General features: G+C 48.3%; 3 protein-coding genes across 3 annotated transcripts; all 3 read left to right on the top strand.

The window, feature by feature from the left end:
• Positions 1 to 331: 331 nt before the first annotated feature.
• EDB93DRAFT_1076430 (uncharacterized protein) lies at positions 332 to 3,145 on the top strand (the record flags this gene model as incomplete). Its single annotated transcript, XM_041445235.1, has 7 exons — positions 332 to 686; positions 762 to 1,526; positions 1,592 to 1,710; positions 2,028 to 2,240; positions 2,305 to 2,599; positions 2,649 to 3,037; positions 3,086 to 3,145. Coding segments are annotated over 7 exons (2,196 nt in total), but the record flags the coding sequence as incomplete, so codon positions are not given.
• Positions 3,146 to 9,031: 5,886 nt separating this feature from the next.
• Positions 9,032 to 12,536, top strand: EDB93DRAFT_1290778 (uncharacterized protein; the record flags this gene model as incomplete). Its single annotated transcript, XM_041454552.1, is given in 8 exon segments — positions 9,032 to 9,187; positions 9,240 to 9,658; positions 9,708 to 9,776; positions 9,830 to 10,191; positions 10,245 to 10,564; positions 10,612 to 11,013; positions 11,029 to 11,233; positions 11,291 to 12,536. Coding segments are annotated over 8 exon segments (2,784 nt in total), but the record flags the coding sequence as incomplete, so codon positions are not given.
• On the top strand, positions 12,318 to 12,910 carry EDB93DRAFT_1237958 (chorismate mutase; the record flags this gene model as incomplete). Its single annotated transcript, XM_041451486.1, has 4 exons — positions 12,318 to 12,351; positions 12,382 to 12,568; positions 12,627 to 12,813; positions 12,866 to 12,910. 4 exons carry the CDS (start codon positions 12,318 to 12,320, stop codon positions 12,908 to 12,910), a joined length of 453 nt encoding a protein of 150 aa, XP_041312445.1.
• Positions 12,911 to 13,093: the final 183 nt, after the last annotated feature.

The following is a 13,093-nucleotide window of genomic DNA, read 5'->3' as shown; positions in this document are numbered from 1 at the left end:
CACCCAAATTGACACCCCGTTTTCGAGGGTCTGAAATTCACACTGTCATTCACGGTAAATTAGCAAGGCAAATCAGCTGGGCAAATCAGCCCAGAATTTCAGACCCTCGAAAACGGGGTGTCAATTTGGGTGAATTTGGGTCCTGGTTCAGTTCGGCTGGTTTCGGCTGGACCAGTGCAAAAAGCTTAATTTCTGAACACGCTGGCTCATCATAGTCAAAATATATAAGTTGATTTGGTTGCCGATTTGGACGATCACCGAGAATCCGAAGAATTGTGAAGTTCGAGTTGCAGAAATATTGTAAATATTGTCCTCCCCATCGCAAAGCTAAATGCAACAACATCTCAAGGATCAACTAGCTGAACTACGACTCTGTCTTGCAGCATTGCCAGCAGACATACCTATTCCCAAGGAGTCGAAGTATAAATTCTCGAACTTCAGCCCAGATGCTGAATGGGCTGTGGACATTGGTGAGGCTGCTGCCGTCAATCGAGAGCTAGAAGTCAGGTTGGGCAGTCGAGTTGATGGCCTGAAACTCGTTGAACGAGGCCCAGAGATGGAGGCCATAGTCCACGTTTTTGAAACATGGACAAAGAAATTTCCGGGTGATGTTATCCTGGAGAAATGGGTTGACGACACTCTCGAAGCTGCAAGAGGCCTCATTCTTGCCGCAGGAAAAGCTGCGAGTTAAATCTTATTTTTCCGTCCAATAAAATAGACTTACTGATGGCAAACTATAAAGTTGCCAGTCCTTGTCTCAGACTCGAGTTCTACAAAACAAAAGCCAATCAAAGTCAATCATACTCAGATACCCGGGAAACGAAAGCACAAGGTTCAGAAGCTCGATAGCCATATATTGTCAACCTTCGATGATGACCGGTATATCAGTGCTGGCGAAGACGAGGACAGTCGAAAAGGTGGTGCAAAGATGCATCCACTGCTTCGCAAGGTTTTTGCCAGCCGTGGCTGTAACATCACCTGGTCATGGCCAAGAGCTCGGCAACAAATCATGAAGCATGCTGCCAATGAATGTCCGAGTATGGCGAGGGAGTGGCGCAAAGAAGCTAGGGATTACATGGCTTCCAAAGCTGTACAAGGGAAGGGAAAAGGTGTGGTCCTAGAAGCAGGGTCAAAGTCAAACTTGGATTCGAATGACGTCATGCTATTGGACGTGGAAGACCGGCTGATGAAGAAACCAAGGATGGAGCTGCAGGTCGTTTCAAGTTCAAAACAGGTTGCGTCATTCAACAAGAAGTACGTTACCGAAGGTCATAAAGCACTAAAGGAGAAAGGTGACCAAGCACTCATGCTATTTGTGACGTGTACGGGAATCCCACCACACGTCATTGATTCGGATGAGTTCAAGGCTTTTTGTAGCATCCTGAATGCCAACTACAAGTCTACCTCTGCAACGACTCTTGCTGATACACTAATTCCAAACAAATCTGCAAGAATAACAAAAATGATGTTCGACTATCTGAAAACACAACGTGATCTCACCGTTACATTTGATGGTGGAAAAATCCGTAAGCCCAAATCATTCTACACTGTTCACGTCACCACTGCGGACAGGCGAACCCTTCTGCTTGAGCTCGACGATTCTACACTGTTCATGTCACCACTGCGGACAGGCGAACCCTTCTACTTGAGCTCGACGATGCCTCAATGCTCAGTCATACAGCCCAATATATTGGAGAGTTGTTGGAGGGTGTAAGTCCAATTTGTACCCCGCTCGCACAAATGTAAAGCTCACGTTGATGTTGCGATAGGTCATTGCCGAAATCGGGCCCTATAACTTCTCCGGCTCATCATCAGATGACACTGGAAACACGAAAAACTGCCGCAGAGATTTGTCGGCAAAGCGGCCTTATATCTTGAACCTCCAGGACGCATGTCATTTACTATCACTGTGCTCCAAGCAAATATGTCAGCTGCCCGAATTTGAAGAGGTGAGTGATACTTGTACTCATCAAGATTCAGGCTAATGACTCGGACCCTACCTGCAGGTCTCTGACCATCTTAGAAAGATTTTGGCTTTCATGGACAAGTCAGGCTACGCAATGGAGCACTTCAACTATCATCGCGGTGTTCTTAAAATTGGCTGGGGTCTAGAGAAAATCAGCAAAACTCGATTCGCGAACATTCATTGGTCTGCAGCCTCACTGCAACGCTGTTTGCCTGCAATGCAAGCCATAGTTAGCAATCCGAGTCTGGGGATCGACGTGAAGGTAAGACACTATGTACCATTTTGATCCAAGTAACAACTCACAAACATCTGCGCAGGGACGAAATCATTTATTCGAGGCGAACACCACAGATTCGCTAATGTTTCAAGTTGCCCTAGCCAAGCTCGTAGCAATTACAGGACCATACACGAAGGCAATTCAGTGTCTGGAATCTGCGCATACAACATGCGCAGACGTCTATCTGTACTGGCTTGCCATTGTCGCACAAATGGAACAACTCCTTCGAGGCAATACAATTCGACTGCGGGAAGAGACCAAATTGGCCATTCGCACAATTACAAATGCGCGGTTCAATCAGATGATCAACGACGCACCAAATGATCCATATATCACGGCATTTTTCTTGCACCCAGGTAGGTGGACAACTCGTTGCAGTGCCGTCACAACACTGACGCTCTGAAGAACACCGAACTGCACAGATCTACAAGAATATCAATCCTCTTGACCTGCCTCCCATCCATATGACGAAAGCAAATGGGACATATAGTATTGTATCCCCCGAAGATTCAATCATGAAGAGAGTTGGCACGAGCCTTCAGCTCATGCTCAAGCACGAGTATGGTGATGTTTATGATGTGGTAAGGTCAGACCAAGCCGCCGCAAAACTTATGAAAGAGAGAAATCCCCGCTTCACTGGATTGACTCCACGAGAGGCTCTGCAGGCATTGAAGGTTGAGCTCAAGGAGTATCACAAAGGAGCGGATCCTTTCAATTGTAAGATTCGCAAGCACGAGAATGTTCGAGACTGGTGGTTAGCTGTTCAAAAGGACGAAAATGCACAAGTTCTTGGGGTAACATTCATTCAATATTTTTTTTATTTGACTCACTCTTATGTCCAGGCCCTTGCAATCAAGTTATACTCCGTCGTCCCAGTGTCGATGGCCGACGAGAGGACAGTTTCAACAATCACATGGCTTAACAGCCCCACTCGGAGCAGACAAGACATCTCGACATTAAAAGAACATATACAGATTCATCATTGGCACCGCTGGCAAGCTGACATGAGCAAAGAACCGACAGTCGCTCCTTCCGTCAAATGGCGAGATATGTATGCAACCATCCATGGTAAACCTGAGACACCACCTGTTGTCCCGCCACCCACTCGACCACCTATCGTGACCGCGGACATCATTTCGAGCTTGACCAACGAACATCAAGGTAGATGTTCAGACTCGGATGATGAAGACAGGGATTGGTGTGATAGCACGGACTATGTGGGTTTAGCTGGCATGAAAAGCACGGAGTTCAATGTGGGTAAAGACATTGACATATCATCCACGTACCTCCTCGATATTCTGTCAGACCACCCTGTACAGCCAACAGCTGCTCGTGAAGGTCCGTCGACGCCAAAGGTGTTGTTAATAGTTTGTTTATCGATACGTCGAGAATCAGCTTACCTAATCACGCAAGTACATACAGGCACGTTAGAGTTACACACCTCAGTCCGTTACACTACGAGTACGAGACTGAGGTGAGACATTCATTTAATATTCTAATACTCTTATTGACTCTCGTAGTATACACTCGTTTATTCTAGGTTAGTTTATAGTCCGTTACACTACAAGTACGAGACTGAGTATACACTCGTTTATTCTAGGTTAGTTTATAGTCCGTTACACTACGAGTACGAGACTGAGTATACACTCGTTTATTCTAGTCTAGTCCATCCGTTCGCTCCCGCACGTCCTACTACGAAACAAAAGGTTATGAGCCCTGACTGAAGCTCAGTCAACAAATAGCCTAGTAGTGACTCTATCCTACTCCTCGCACAATGTCCAACAATCCATCAATCTCGCAAGCTCAAAGTTCAAACTCGCAACCAACTGCCTCGTCAGCATCTAACTCCAGGAAAGCCATACAAGGCTCGAACCGCCTCTATGATATCCCGTCGTTAGAGAACGATGGTTCAAATTTTCAGAACTGGAAATTTAGAGCTAGGAAAGTACTCATCGTACGAAAGCTCTGGGGTATTGTTGAAGGCTCAGAAGTCCAGCCATCTGCTTCTGACCCTGACGCGGTCCAAGATTGGCTAGAGAAGAACGATGAAGCACATGCACAGATCACGCTCACGCTAAAGGACGAACCTCTAAACGGAGTCCTACACACGGTGTTAGCATCTGATGCATGGACAAAATTGTGCGAGCGATATGAAGGGAAAGGAAAGCAGAGTATAGCCTACCTTATAGGCGAATTATTCCGCGGAACACTCTCGGACGAATCTCCTATGGAACCGCAACTTAACGCTATGCGACAGAAAGCTCTAGTGTTGAACTCACTTGGTCAAGCTCTACACGACTCCCTGGTGGCCATAGCTATGGTCATATCCCTCCCATCTTCATACTCGACTCTCCGAACAATACTCATGTCGACGAGCGACAAGATCACAATCGAAGGCACCATTAGCCAAATTCTAGTCGAAGAAAAGTCGCGGCGAGGTCCTGAATCACAAACGGCCCTCGTAGCCAAGACTTCGGACAAGTCAAAGGAGAACTCGAGGACGGACAAGAAGAAGAAACCTGGCAACTGCAACTATTGCAAGAAGCCAGGTCATTGGGAGAGAGATTGTCGAAAGAAGAAAGCCGATAAGGCTAAGAGCAGTGACAAGGACAAGGATGACGAAAAGGACAAATCCAAGGCCGAGTTGTCAGCAAAAGTGGCACATGTAGTCGGAGATGACACACCATCACTACAGCTGTTTGTTGCACATGGACCGAAACACGAGTCACATCCAGCAGAGTGGATCGTGGACTCCGGTGCATCAGCGAGTATGTCGTGTCAACGAGACTGGTTCAAGACATTTCGCATGCTAGTTCCCACACAGCGTGTCATAGTTGGGGATGGCCGGTCAATCGAAGCTACGGGGATTGGAAGCATAGAGTTAGAAGTCGAAATCGGAGATGCGCAAACTCGACGAACCGTTTTGCAAGACACATACTATGTTCCCGACCTAGATGGCAACCTGTTGTCAATCCCACGCTTAGCAAGCAAAGGATACGAAGCAATCTTTGGACAACATACCTGCACAATAACTCGCAATGGCTCGATAGCAGCACTAGCAAAACGGCAACAGTCCCTATACATATTAAAGGGACGCACTTGCATTAGCGAAAGTGCTTACATTGTCGAAGGCCCAAGCCCACTGCTGAATGCGGAAGAACCAATCACGGCTCTCGCAGCATGCACATACTCGTCGAAGGCAACGTTCGAGACCTGGCATAGACGCCTTGCCCATATCGCCCCCGAATCCGTGAAGAAACTGTTCGAAAAAGACATGGTCAGAGGGATGGAAGTCTCGGGATCAATCACTCACGAAAAGCAAGTTTGCAAGCCCTGCCTCGAAGGCAAGCAGGCACGCAAGCCCATCCCAGACGAATCCATGATTGAAAATCCCCGGGTCTTACACAGGACATATTCTGATGTCTGTGGACCCATGGAGACCACTTCACGAATGGGACACCGATACTTCGTTACATTCATTGATGCCTGCTCGCATCACGTCATGGTCAAACTTCTCAAAACGAAGGACGAAGCACTTGGACTCACGAAAGTATACTTCGAGCGAGCAGAGGCAGAAACGGGCGAATGCGCAAACTATTTTCGCAGTGATGGAGGCAGGGAATATGGCTCTGGTGACTTCCTAAAGTACCTCGAGTCAAAGGGCATTCATCATGAAAAAACGAATGCTTACACTCCACAAGAAAACGGAGTCGCCGAACGAATGAATCGAACCCTCGTCGAATCAGCGCGAGCCATGTTAAACGATGCTGGACTTCCGAAGAAGTACTGGGGTGATGCCATACTCTACACGGCCCACATACTCAACAGAGTGCCAACTCGTGCCCTGAAGAAGAATATAACACCGCATGAGGCCTTTACTGGCAACAAACCGTCAGTAGCGCACTTGAGAATCTTTGGCTGCAAGGCACACGTGCACGTACCTGATGAGCGCCGTCAAAAGCTCGATGCAAAATCCTTCGAGTGCATCCATTTGGGGTATGCCGAACACCGTAAAGCCTATGTCTGTTTGCAGAGGTCCAGTGGGCGAGTAATAGAGTCGAGGGACATTGTGTTTGTTGAAGGGGATGATGAAGAGTCAAGCCGAGTGAAGATAAGTGTTGAAAACACTGAAATTCGTCAAGTCGATAAGCAACAAGACCAAACGAAATCACACAACTCACTGGCAAACCCAGGTCCAAGCGAAAACGGACAAGTGCACATCGAAGAGGTCACAAGCGAAGATGAGAACGAAGACTCGGACCCTGAGCAAACAGAACAGGAATTCCCTGTACTATCTGTAGGTCAACACGAAGTTAGCTCTTGAACCTCGCAACGAACCTCCACAAGGTGTCGCGCACAGCCAGAAGGTCCTCCGGCACCATACCCACGTCCAATTCCTCCATGCGAAATCAGACGCTCAACCCGCATATGAAAGACACCAGTTCCTGACGACGATCCCCGTTATTTCGTCAACGCGTATGATAGATCAACACTCAAGACTCACCAGGAAGCTACTGTGGAGACAGAGGAAATTCCCAGTACGAGGGGAGAAGAGAGAGCTGAAAACGTCGAAGATGAGAGTGAGGAAGAAACTGAGGGAGAAGAACGAGCTTACCATGCGGAAACGGCCGAAGAACCTAGGACGTTTGAAGAAGCAGCAAATTGGCCAGATGCGGACCTATGGCAAGCTGCCATGCTGGAGGAGCTGAAAGTATTTGAGAAGATTGGCCTATATGAGGCAGTGGAGCGGCCGAAGGACCGGAAAGTCATCAAGTCGAAATGGGTGTACAAGATTAAGCGCGGCCCTACTGGGGAGATTGATAAGTACAAGGCACGCCTAGTGGCAAAAGGATTTACCCAAGTCGAAGGTATCGACTACACCGAAACGTTCGCGCCCGTGACGAAATTCTCCACGATCCGAATTCTCCTTGCAATCGCAGCAAAATTCGACCTAGAAATCCATCAGATGGACGTGAAGTCAGCGTTTCTGAATGGTGAGCTAGAAGAAGAGATTTACCTCGAATTACCCCCAGGATTCGATGACTCGGACAATCTAGTGTGGAAGTTGAAGCGACCACTGTATGGCCTTAAGCAGGCACACAAAGCTTGGTATAAGCGGCTCTGTACCGTCTTCAAAGGCTTAGGTTTCTCGCGCTGCGAAACTGAGCACAGTGTGTTCTACAAGATCGTGAATGGGACCCACCTGATTGTTGCAGTCTATGTTGATGACAAGATGATCTTCTCGAAGTCACTGAAATTGATCAATCAGCTGAAGAAGCAATTAGAGGCCGAGTACGAATTAACGGACCTGGGAGAGGCCCGTTGGATCCTCGGGATGGAGATAATCAGGGACCGGGAGAAGAAGACAATCGAGTTGTCGCAACAGTGATACATCGAGACGATTCTCGAACGTTTCGGCATGCAGGATGCAAGACCTGTCACTACACCTATGGACTCAAACACCAGGTTGGTCAAACAAGATAGCGCAGAGGTAGACACCAAACCTTATCAGAGTGCGCTCGGCGCATTGATGTACGCGATGCTCGCAACTCGCCCAGACCTCGCATTTGCAGTGGGCGCATTGATCAAGCACTCTGCTACCCCAGGAAATGAACACTGGAACACATTGAAGCGTGCATACCGTTATCTACGCAAAACGTCTAACAAACGACTCACCTTCAGAGGAAATGGAGAGACGAGCCTGCGCAGTTTTGTGGATGCAGACTGGGCATCGGACGTCAACGATCGACGTTCAATAACGGGCTATGTCTTCTTGATGGCGGGCAGCGCTGTAAGCTGGCAGTCAAAGAAGCAAGACTCTGTGGCACTATCCAGCACCGAGGCTGAATATATGGCGGCGGCATCAGCAACGAAGGAAGCAATATGGATAAATACCTTTCTGGACGAGCTACAATTTCCCCAGTCCCAGAAAACACTCCTTCTCATTGACAATCAGTCCGCAATCTCTCTCGCGAAGAACGCCGTATTCCACAGCCGCACGAAACATATCGCGATCCGTTATCATTTCATCCGCGAGAAAGTTGATGCCGGCGAAATCGAACTCGAATATGTCCCTACGAACGCCCAGATCGCAGACGTTTTGACGAAGCCGTTAGGAAGAGTGAAGCACGAGCGTTTCATCGAGGGAATGGGAGTAAGTTGATAGCTGATAACTCGCCGAGTGGGCGTGTTGTTAATAGTTTGTTTATCGATACGTCGAGAATCAGCTTACCTAATCACGCAAGTACATACAGGCACGTTAGAGTTACACACCTCAGTCCGTTACACTACGAGTACGAGACTGAGGTGAGACATTCATTTAATATTCTAATACTCTTATTGACTCTCGTAGTATACACTCGTTTATTCTAGGTTAGTTTATAGTCCGTTACACTACGAGTACGAGACTGAGTATACACTCGTTTATTCTAGGTTAGTTTATAGTCCGTTACACTACGAGTACGAGACTGAGTATACACTCGTTTATTCTAGTCTAGTCCATCCGTTCGCTCCCGCACGTCCTACTACGAAACAAAAAAAGGTGATGGCCACGACTTCGTCCTCGACACCGATGGATGATGAGTGGGCGGAATGGAGATAAGCAGCTTCGTTGTATATTACGGTCAATTAGACCAAATTTACCTGCAAATTAGCGCAAATCAGCGTCAAAGAGCTATGGGTGAATTTGAGTGAATTTGCTGTCATTTACACTCGTCAATTAGGCCCTCACTGTGGGTCGTGCTAATTAGCCGGTCAACCAGAGCGGGATCCCTAATTCCCTGAACCCTACTGTGCTCGCATTTCGCACAATTCCAACCACCATTCTCATAACCGTCATTTATGCGGCAGTCTTCAGCACCTTGTTGATAACCGACCAGCTTCCCTCTGTGCCCAAACATACACGGGGCTTAGATTTTCAGCAGGCATACAGAGACTTGCACGAGGTGCGTTATATTCGTGGATATGCAAACAAGTAGTTCACCTTTGCTCTTTCAGGTGGCCGCTCGTCCGCATCCTTTCAACTCGCATGCCAATGTTCTAGTTCGGTCCTACCTCTTGAATCGCGTCAAGGACATCGCTTCTTCCTATGACCACGTCTCCGTGGATTTCGACCTTTCTTCAAATGCGTCTTGGGCCTCAGGACTCCTCTCCACCAACCCATACGCAGTGTATTACGAGTCTGACAATGTATTGGTCAAGGTTGAGGGGAGCGATAAGGAGTATCAAGAGTCAGGCGGGCTTTTGCTCAGTGCTCACTGGGACTCTGTCAGTACCGCTCCTGGCGCGACGGATGATGGTATGGGCGTGGTGACGCTTTTGAGTATGGTGAAGTACTTTGCGGAGAACAGGCCAAGGCGGACGGTGGTGTTCAACATCAATAATGGCGAAGAGGATGGCTTGAATGGTGCTCATGTGTACGCTATAATTTTTCTTCTATTTTACACTCACTTATCTAGCTGCCAGTTTCATGGAGCATCCGTGGGCCAATGTCACTGATACCTTCTTGAACCTGGAAGGCGCTGCCGCAGGAGGGTAGGCAGTTTGATGCAATTGTCCTGTATGACTTGCTGACCGATATGTTGAAGACGACCACTACTCTTCCGAACGACTTCTCGCGCTCCTCTGGCGTCTTGGAGCACTTCTCATCCTCACGCAAATGTCCTTACTGCCGATGCGTTTTCGCGTGGTGTTATCCGCAGTGGTACAGACTACTCGGTCTACGAACAAGCTGGACTCAAGGGGCTAGATTTTGCTTTCTACCGCGGAAGGAGCAGGTACCATACGAAGTACGATTCTATCCCTGGTATGTCTGACGACAAGAGCAAAAACGCGTTATGGTCAATGATGGAGGGAACACTGTCCTCGAGTCTCGTGCTCGCAAATGATGCAAAGGGAAAAACGAGGACCGAGTCCGCTGGACAAGGAAGTGAGCCAGTGTATTTCGACCGTAAGTTCTCTCCTTGCTATTTCATCTGGCCGCATCTTTAACTCTTCTCTTAGTTTTTGGTACCATTATGATCGTGTTCACATTCCAAACTCTAAGGATCGCAAACATAGTCCTCCTTATCGTCGGGCCTGTCATCCTCCTGATGTTGGTCTACTTCGAGCATATCATCCGAGTTGCGTCTTTTATTCGTTCTGGAAACTATCGTGCTGCAAATGGTGATGTACATCGCGAGAGCTTTGTGGTGCGTGCATCGGCGGAAATCAAACATTTCCTCAAAAGCTTTTGGGTCTGGTCCAAATTTTGGACTGCTTTGTTACTCGGTGTTGCCTTCCAGATGCTTTTAGTGGTAGGATATGCGAAGCTGAATCCATTCGTGAGTGTGTAGTTCCTCGCTCCTCACGCTCACTTATCAATTGTCAGGTCATTCACACTCACCCTTGGCTTGTGCTTGTGTCTGCGTTGTCGCTGGCTTATCTCACAACAGTCCTTGCTCTCACCTTTCCACTTACGAAGCATGGCGTTGTTCCTGCTCCAGAACAGCAAAAGCTGTCTATCCTTCTCCATCAGTATGTTCTGACATGGGCGCTACTCGTATATACAACATCAGCCATGACACTTGGGGGAACATATTTCATAACCGCTTGGAACGCGGTGGTTTTCCTTGGAGCTGTGCTCGCGTGTGTGGAAGGCATGGCTGGCGCTCGAGGATACGAAGACGAGGAAGAGATTCAAGGACAAAGGCGTTACGTGCGAGGTGTGCACTACGATGCCGTGGACACTGCCGAGAACGGCCAACAGGACTCCGAGAATGGCCACCAGCGCGTGGGCATAATTTAGGAAACTGAGCCGACAGAGATTACACCTCTCATCGCTCAGCATGGCCAGTCCAGGCCGTTAGGTGAAGAGCAGGGTGCTATTGGCTGGTGGATTGCCCAGCTGTTGGTTGTTGTTCCGTTGCCTGTTATTCTAGCGTCTCATATCGCGGTCATCGTACTACTTGCAACAAACCAGACGCTCACAGACGGAACCAGTCCTTTGAGTGGTGAGTGCTTAACGAATTTCATGTTGTGTTGGCTTAGTGAGCTGATGTGCCGTACAGTCTATGGACCGGTCTCGATTCTAGCGTTACTCATCGTACTTCCTATTGCACCATTCAGTATGAACATGCATCGCTGGCTGAACGGCATCATTCTCATGCTCTTCATCCTGTCAACACTCTACACTTATCTTGCGTTCCCATTCTCACAAGAAACACCACTCAAGGTCTATTTCGCTCAAAGTGTGGACTTAGACACGTCTCGCGTGGTTACCGCACTAACTGGTCCTCGTCAATTCCTGTCGACAGCGATTATCCCCCGATTCCCCTCTGCATTTGACCAACCAGTCAATTGTACAGATGCTCCGGACAAGCTTGGCCTGCAAACTTGTACATGGGAGGTTGGGGATGCATTTGTGCCCTCTCCGGGTCCGAGCAAGCGTCGTTATGGACAAGGTCCTAGGTCCTCCTTGGGGAAGTGGGTGACCACATCCGTTAAGCGTACGGGATCGAACAGCGCGCGCATCAAAGTACAAGGATTGAACACTCGAAGCTGTACTCTTCAATTCTCAGGCAAACGCGTGAAAAGATTCCATCTTTCTGGCGACGGCGGAAAAGGGTTGCAAGGCGGCTCTGGGGTGCCTGAAGACGGGCTCGAACAAATGCGACTATGGAGTCGGGATTGGGAGAAGGGGTTCGAGGTGGACGTTGATTTTGCAGGGAGTGGTGATGAGAAGGCGACGGGACGCGTGAGTTGTGGTTGGGCAGAGTATGAAAGTGCTACTGTTGGTGGGGGGCGAACTGGGGGCAAGATTCCGTCATTGGAGGAGGTGCTTCTTTTCTTGCCAGAGTGGGCAGTTGTTACGAAGAGCTCGGCCGCGCTATTTGAAGCTGGATGGGAATTTGAGGTTTGATTCGAATTGACGTAGGGAATAATTTGAATTTGAACCTAATCGCCACGTCGAATGCAGAGCTTGAGCTTAGACTTTTATATACAGGTAATTTACCCTTAACAGGTCCAGGGACCGTAACTGGTCAGCATAAAACTCCAAAGCCGCGCCCGACAATTCGTTTCACTGCAGTACTCAGGATGTTAGGTTTTCTTGTTGCCCTTCAAATCATCGGTCTTGTCGCGGCGTCCCCCTGGACCTCAGACCCTTCCGACAAATGTTATTTCAACCCTCTCCCTTCCATACCAACCTCGACTGCCAACCGTACCGTACCATGGGGCCAGCCAACGATTCAATTCGCAAATGGCACGACATGCTGTTCTTCACTGAATGAAATTCGAGTACAGCTGGACACCATCGATGCGCAATTAGTGCAGCTATTATCAACAAGGTGCGCTCTAAAAGAGTCTTGTATGATTCTTCACATGACTGAGATTCGCGCACCTTAGAGCTTCGTATGTCAGAGAAGCGACCCGCTTCAAGTCTACCGTTTCAGATGTCAACGATCCGTCTCGGAATCAGCAGGTGATACAGGGCGCTGTTGATGCCGCTCCATCAGTGCATCTGCCACAGATCGTCGCTGAGGTGGTGTATGAGGGTATAATAAATTCTAGTGTGACCTTTGAGGAATGCATAGTGAGCGCTACCCCCTATCTTAAAATTTATCCGCTCCTGATCATTCAAAAAGTTCAATACATACAGAGAGCTTCACTTGAAAGCACAACCAGCTTAGTTATAACTTGGGCGTTTGGTACTTGTACAGACGTGTACGGCCCTGTGGTGCGTTCGGGTTTGCTTCTTGAATCTTGATTGTTTTTATCGTGGCGACCATTTCTTTTCGTGACCACTGCATACAGCTGGCTGCTAGACTTTGATGAGAAACAGAAACAGAGTGCCTTCAGTCGTGAATACAAGA

Source organism: Suillus bovinus, assembly GCF_016758785.1.
Source record: "Suillus bovinus strain UH-Sbo-P2 chromosome Unknown EDB93scaffold_4, whole genome shotgun sequence".
Classification (NCBI taxonomy): Eukaryota; Fungi; Basidiomycota; class Agaricomycetes; order Boletales; family Suillaceae; genus Suillus; species Suillus bovinus.
This window is presented reverse-complemented; position numbering and strand designations above follow the sequence as displayed.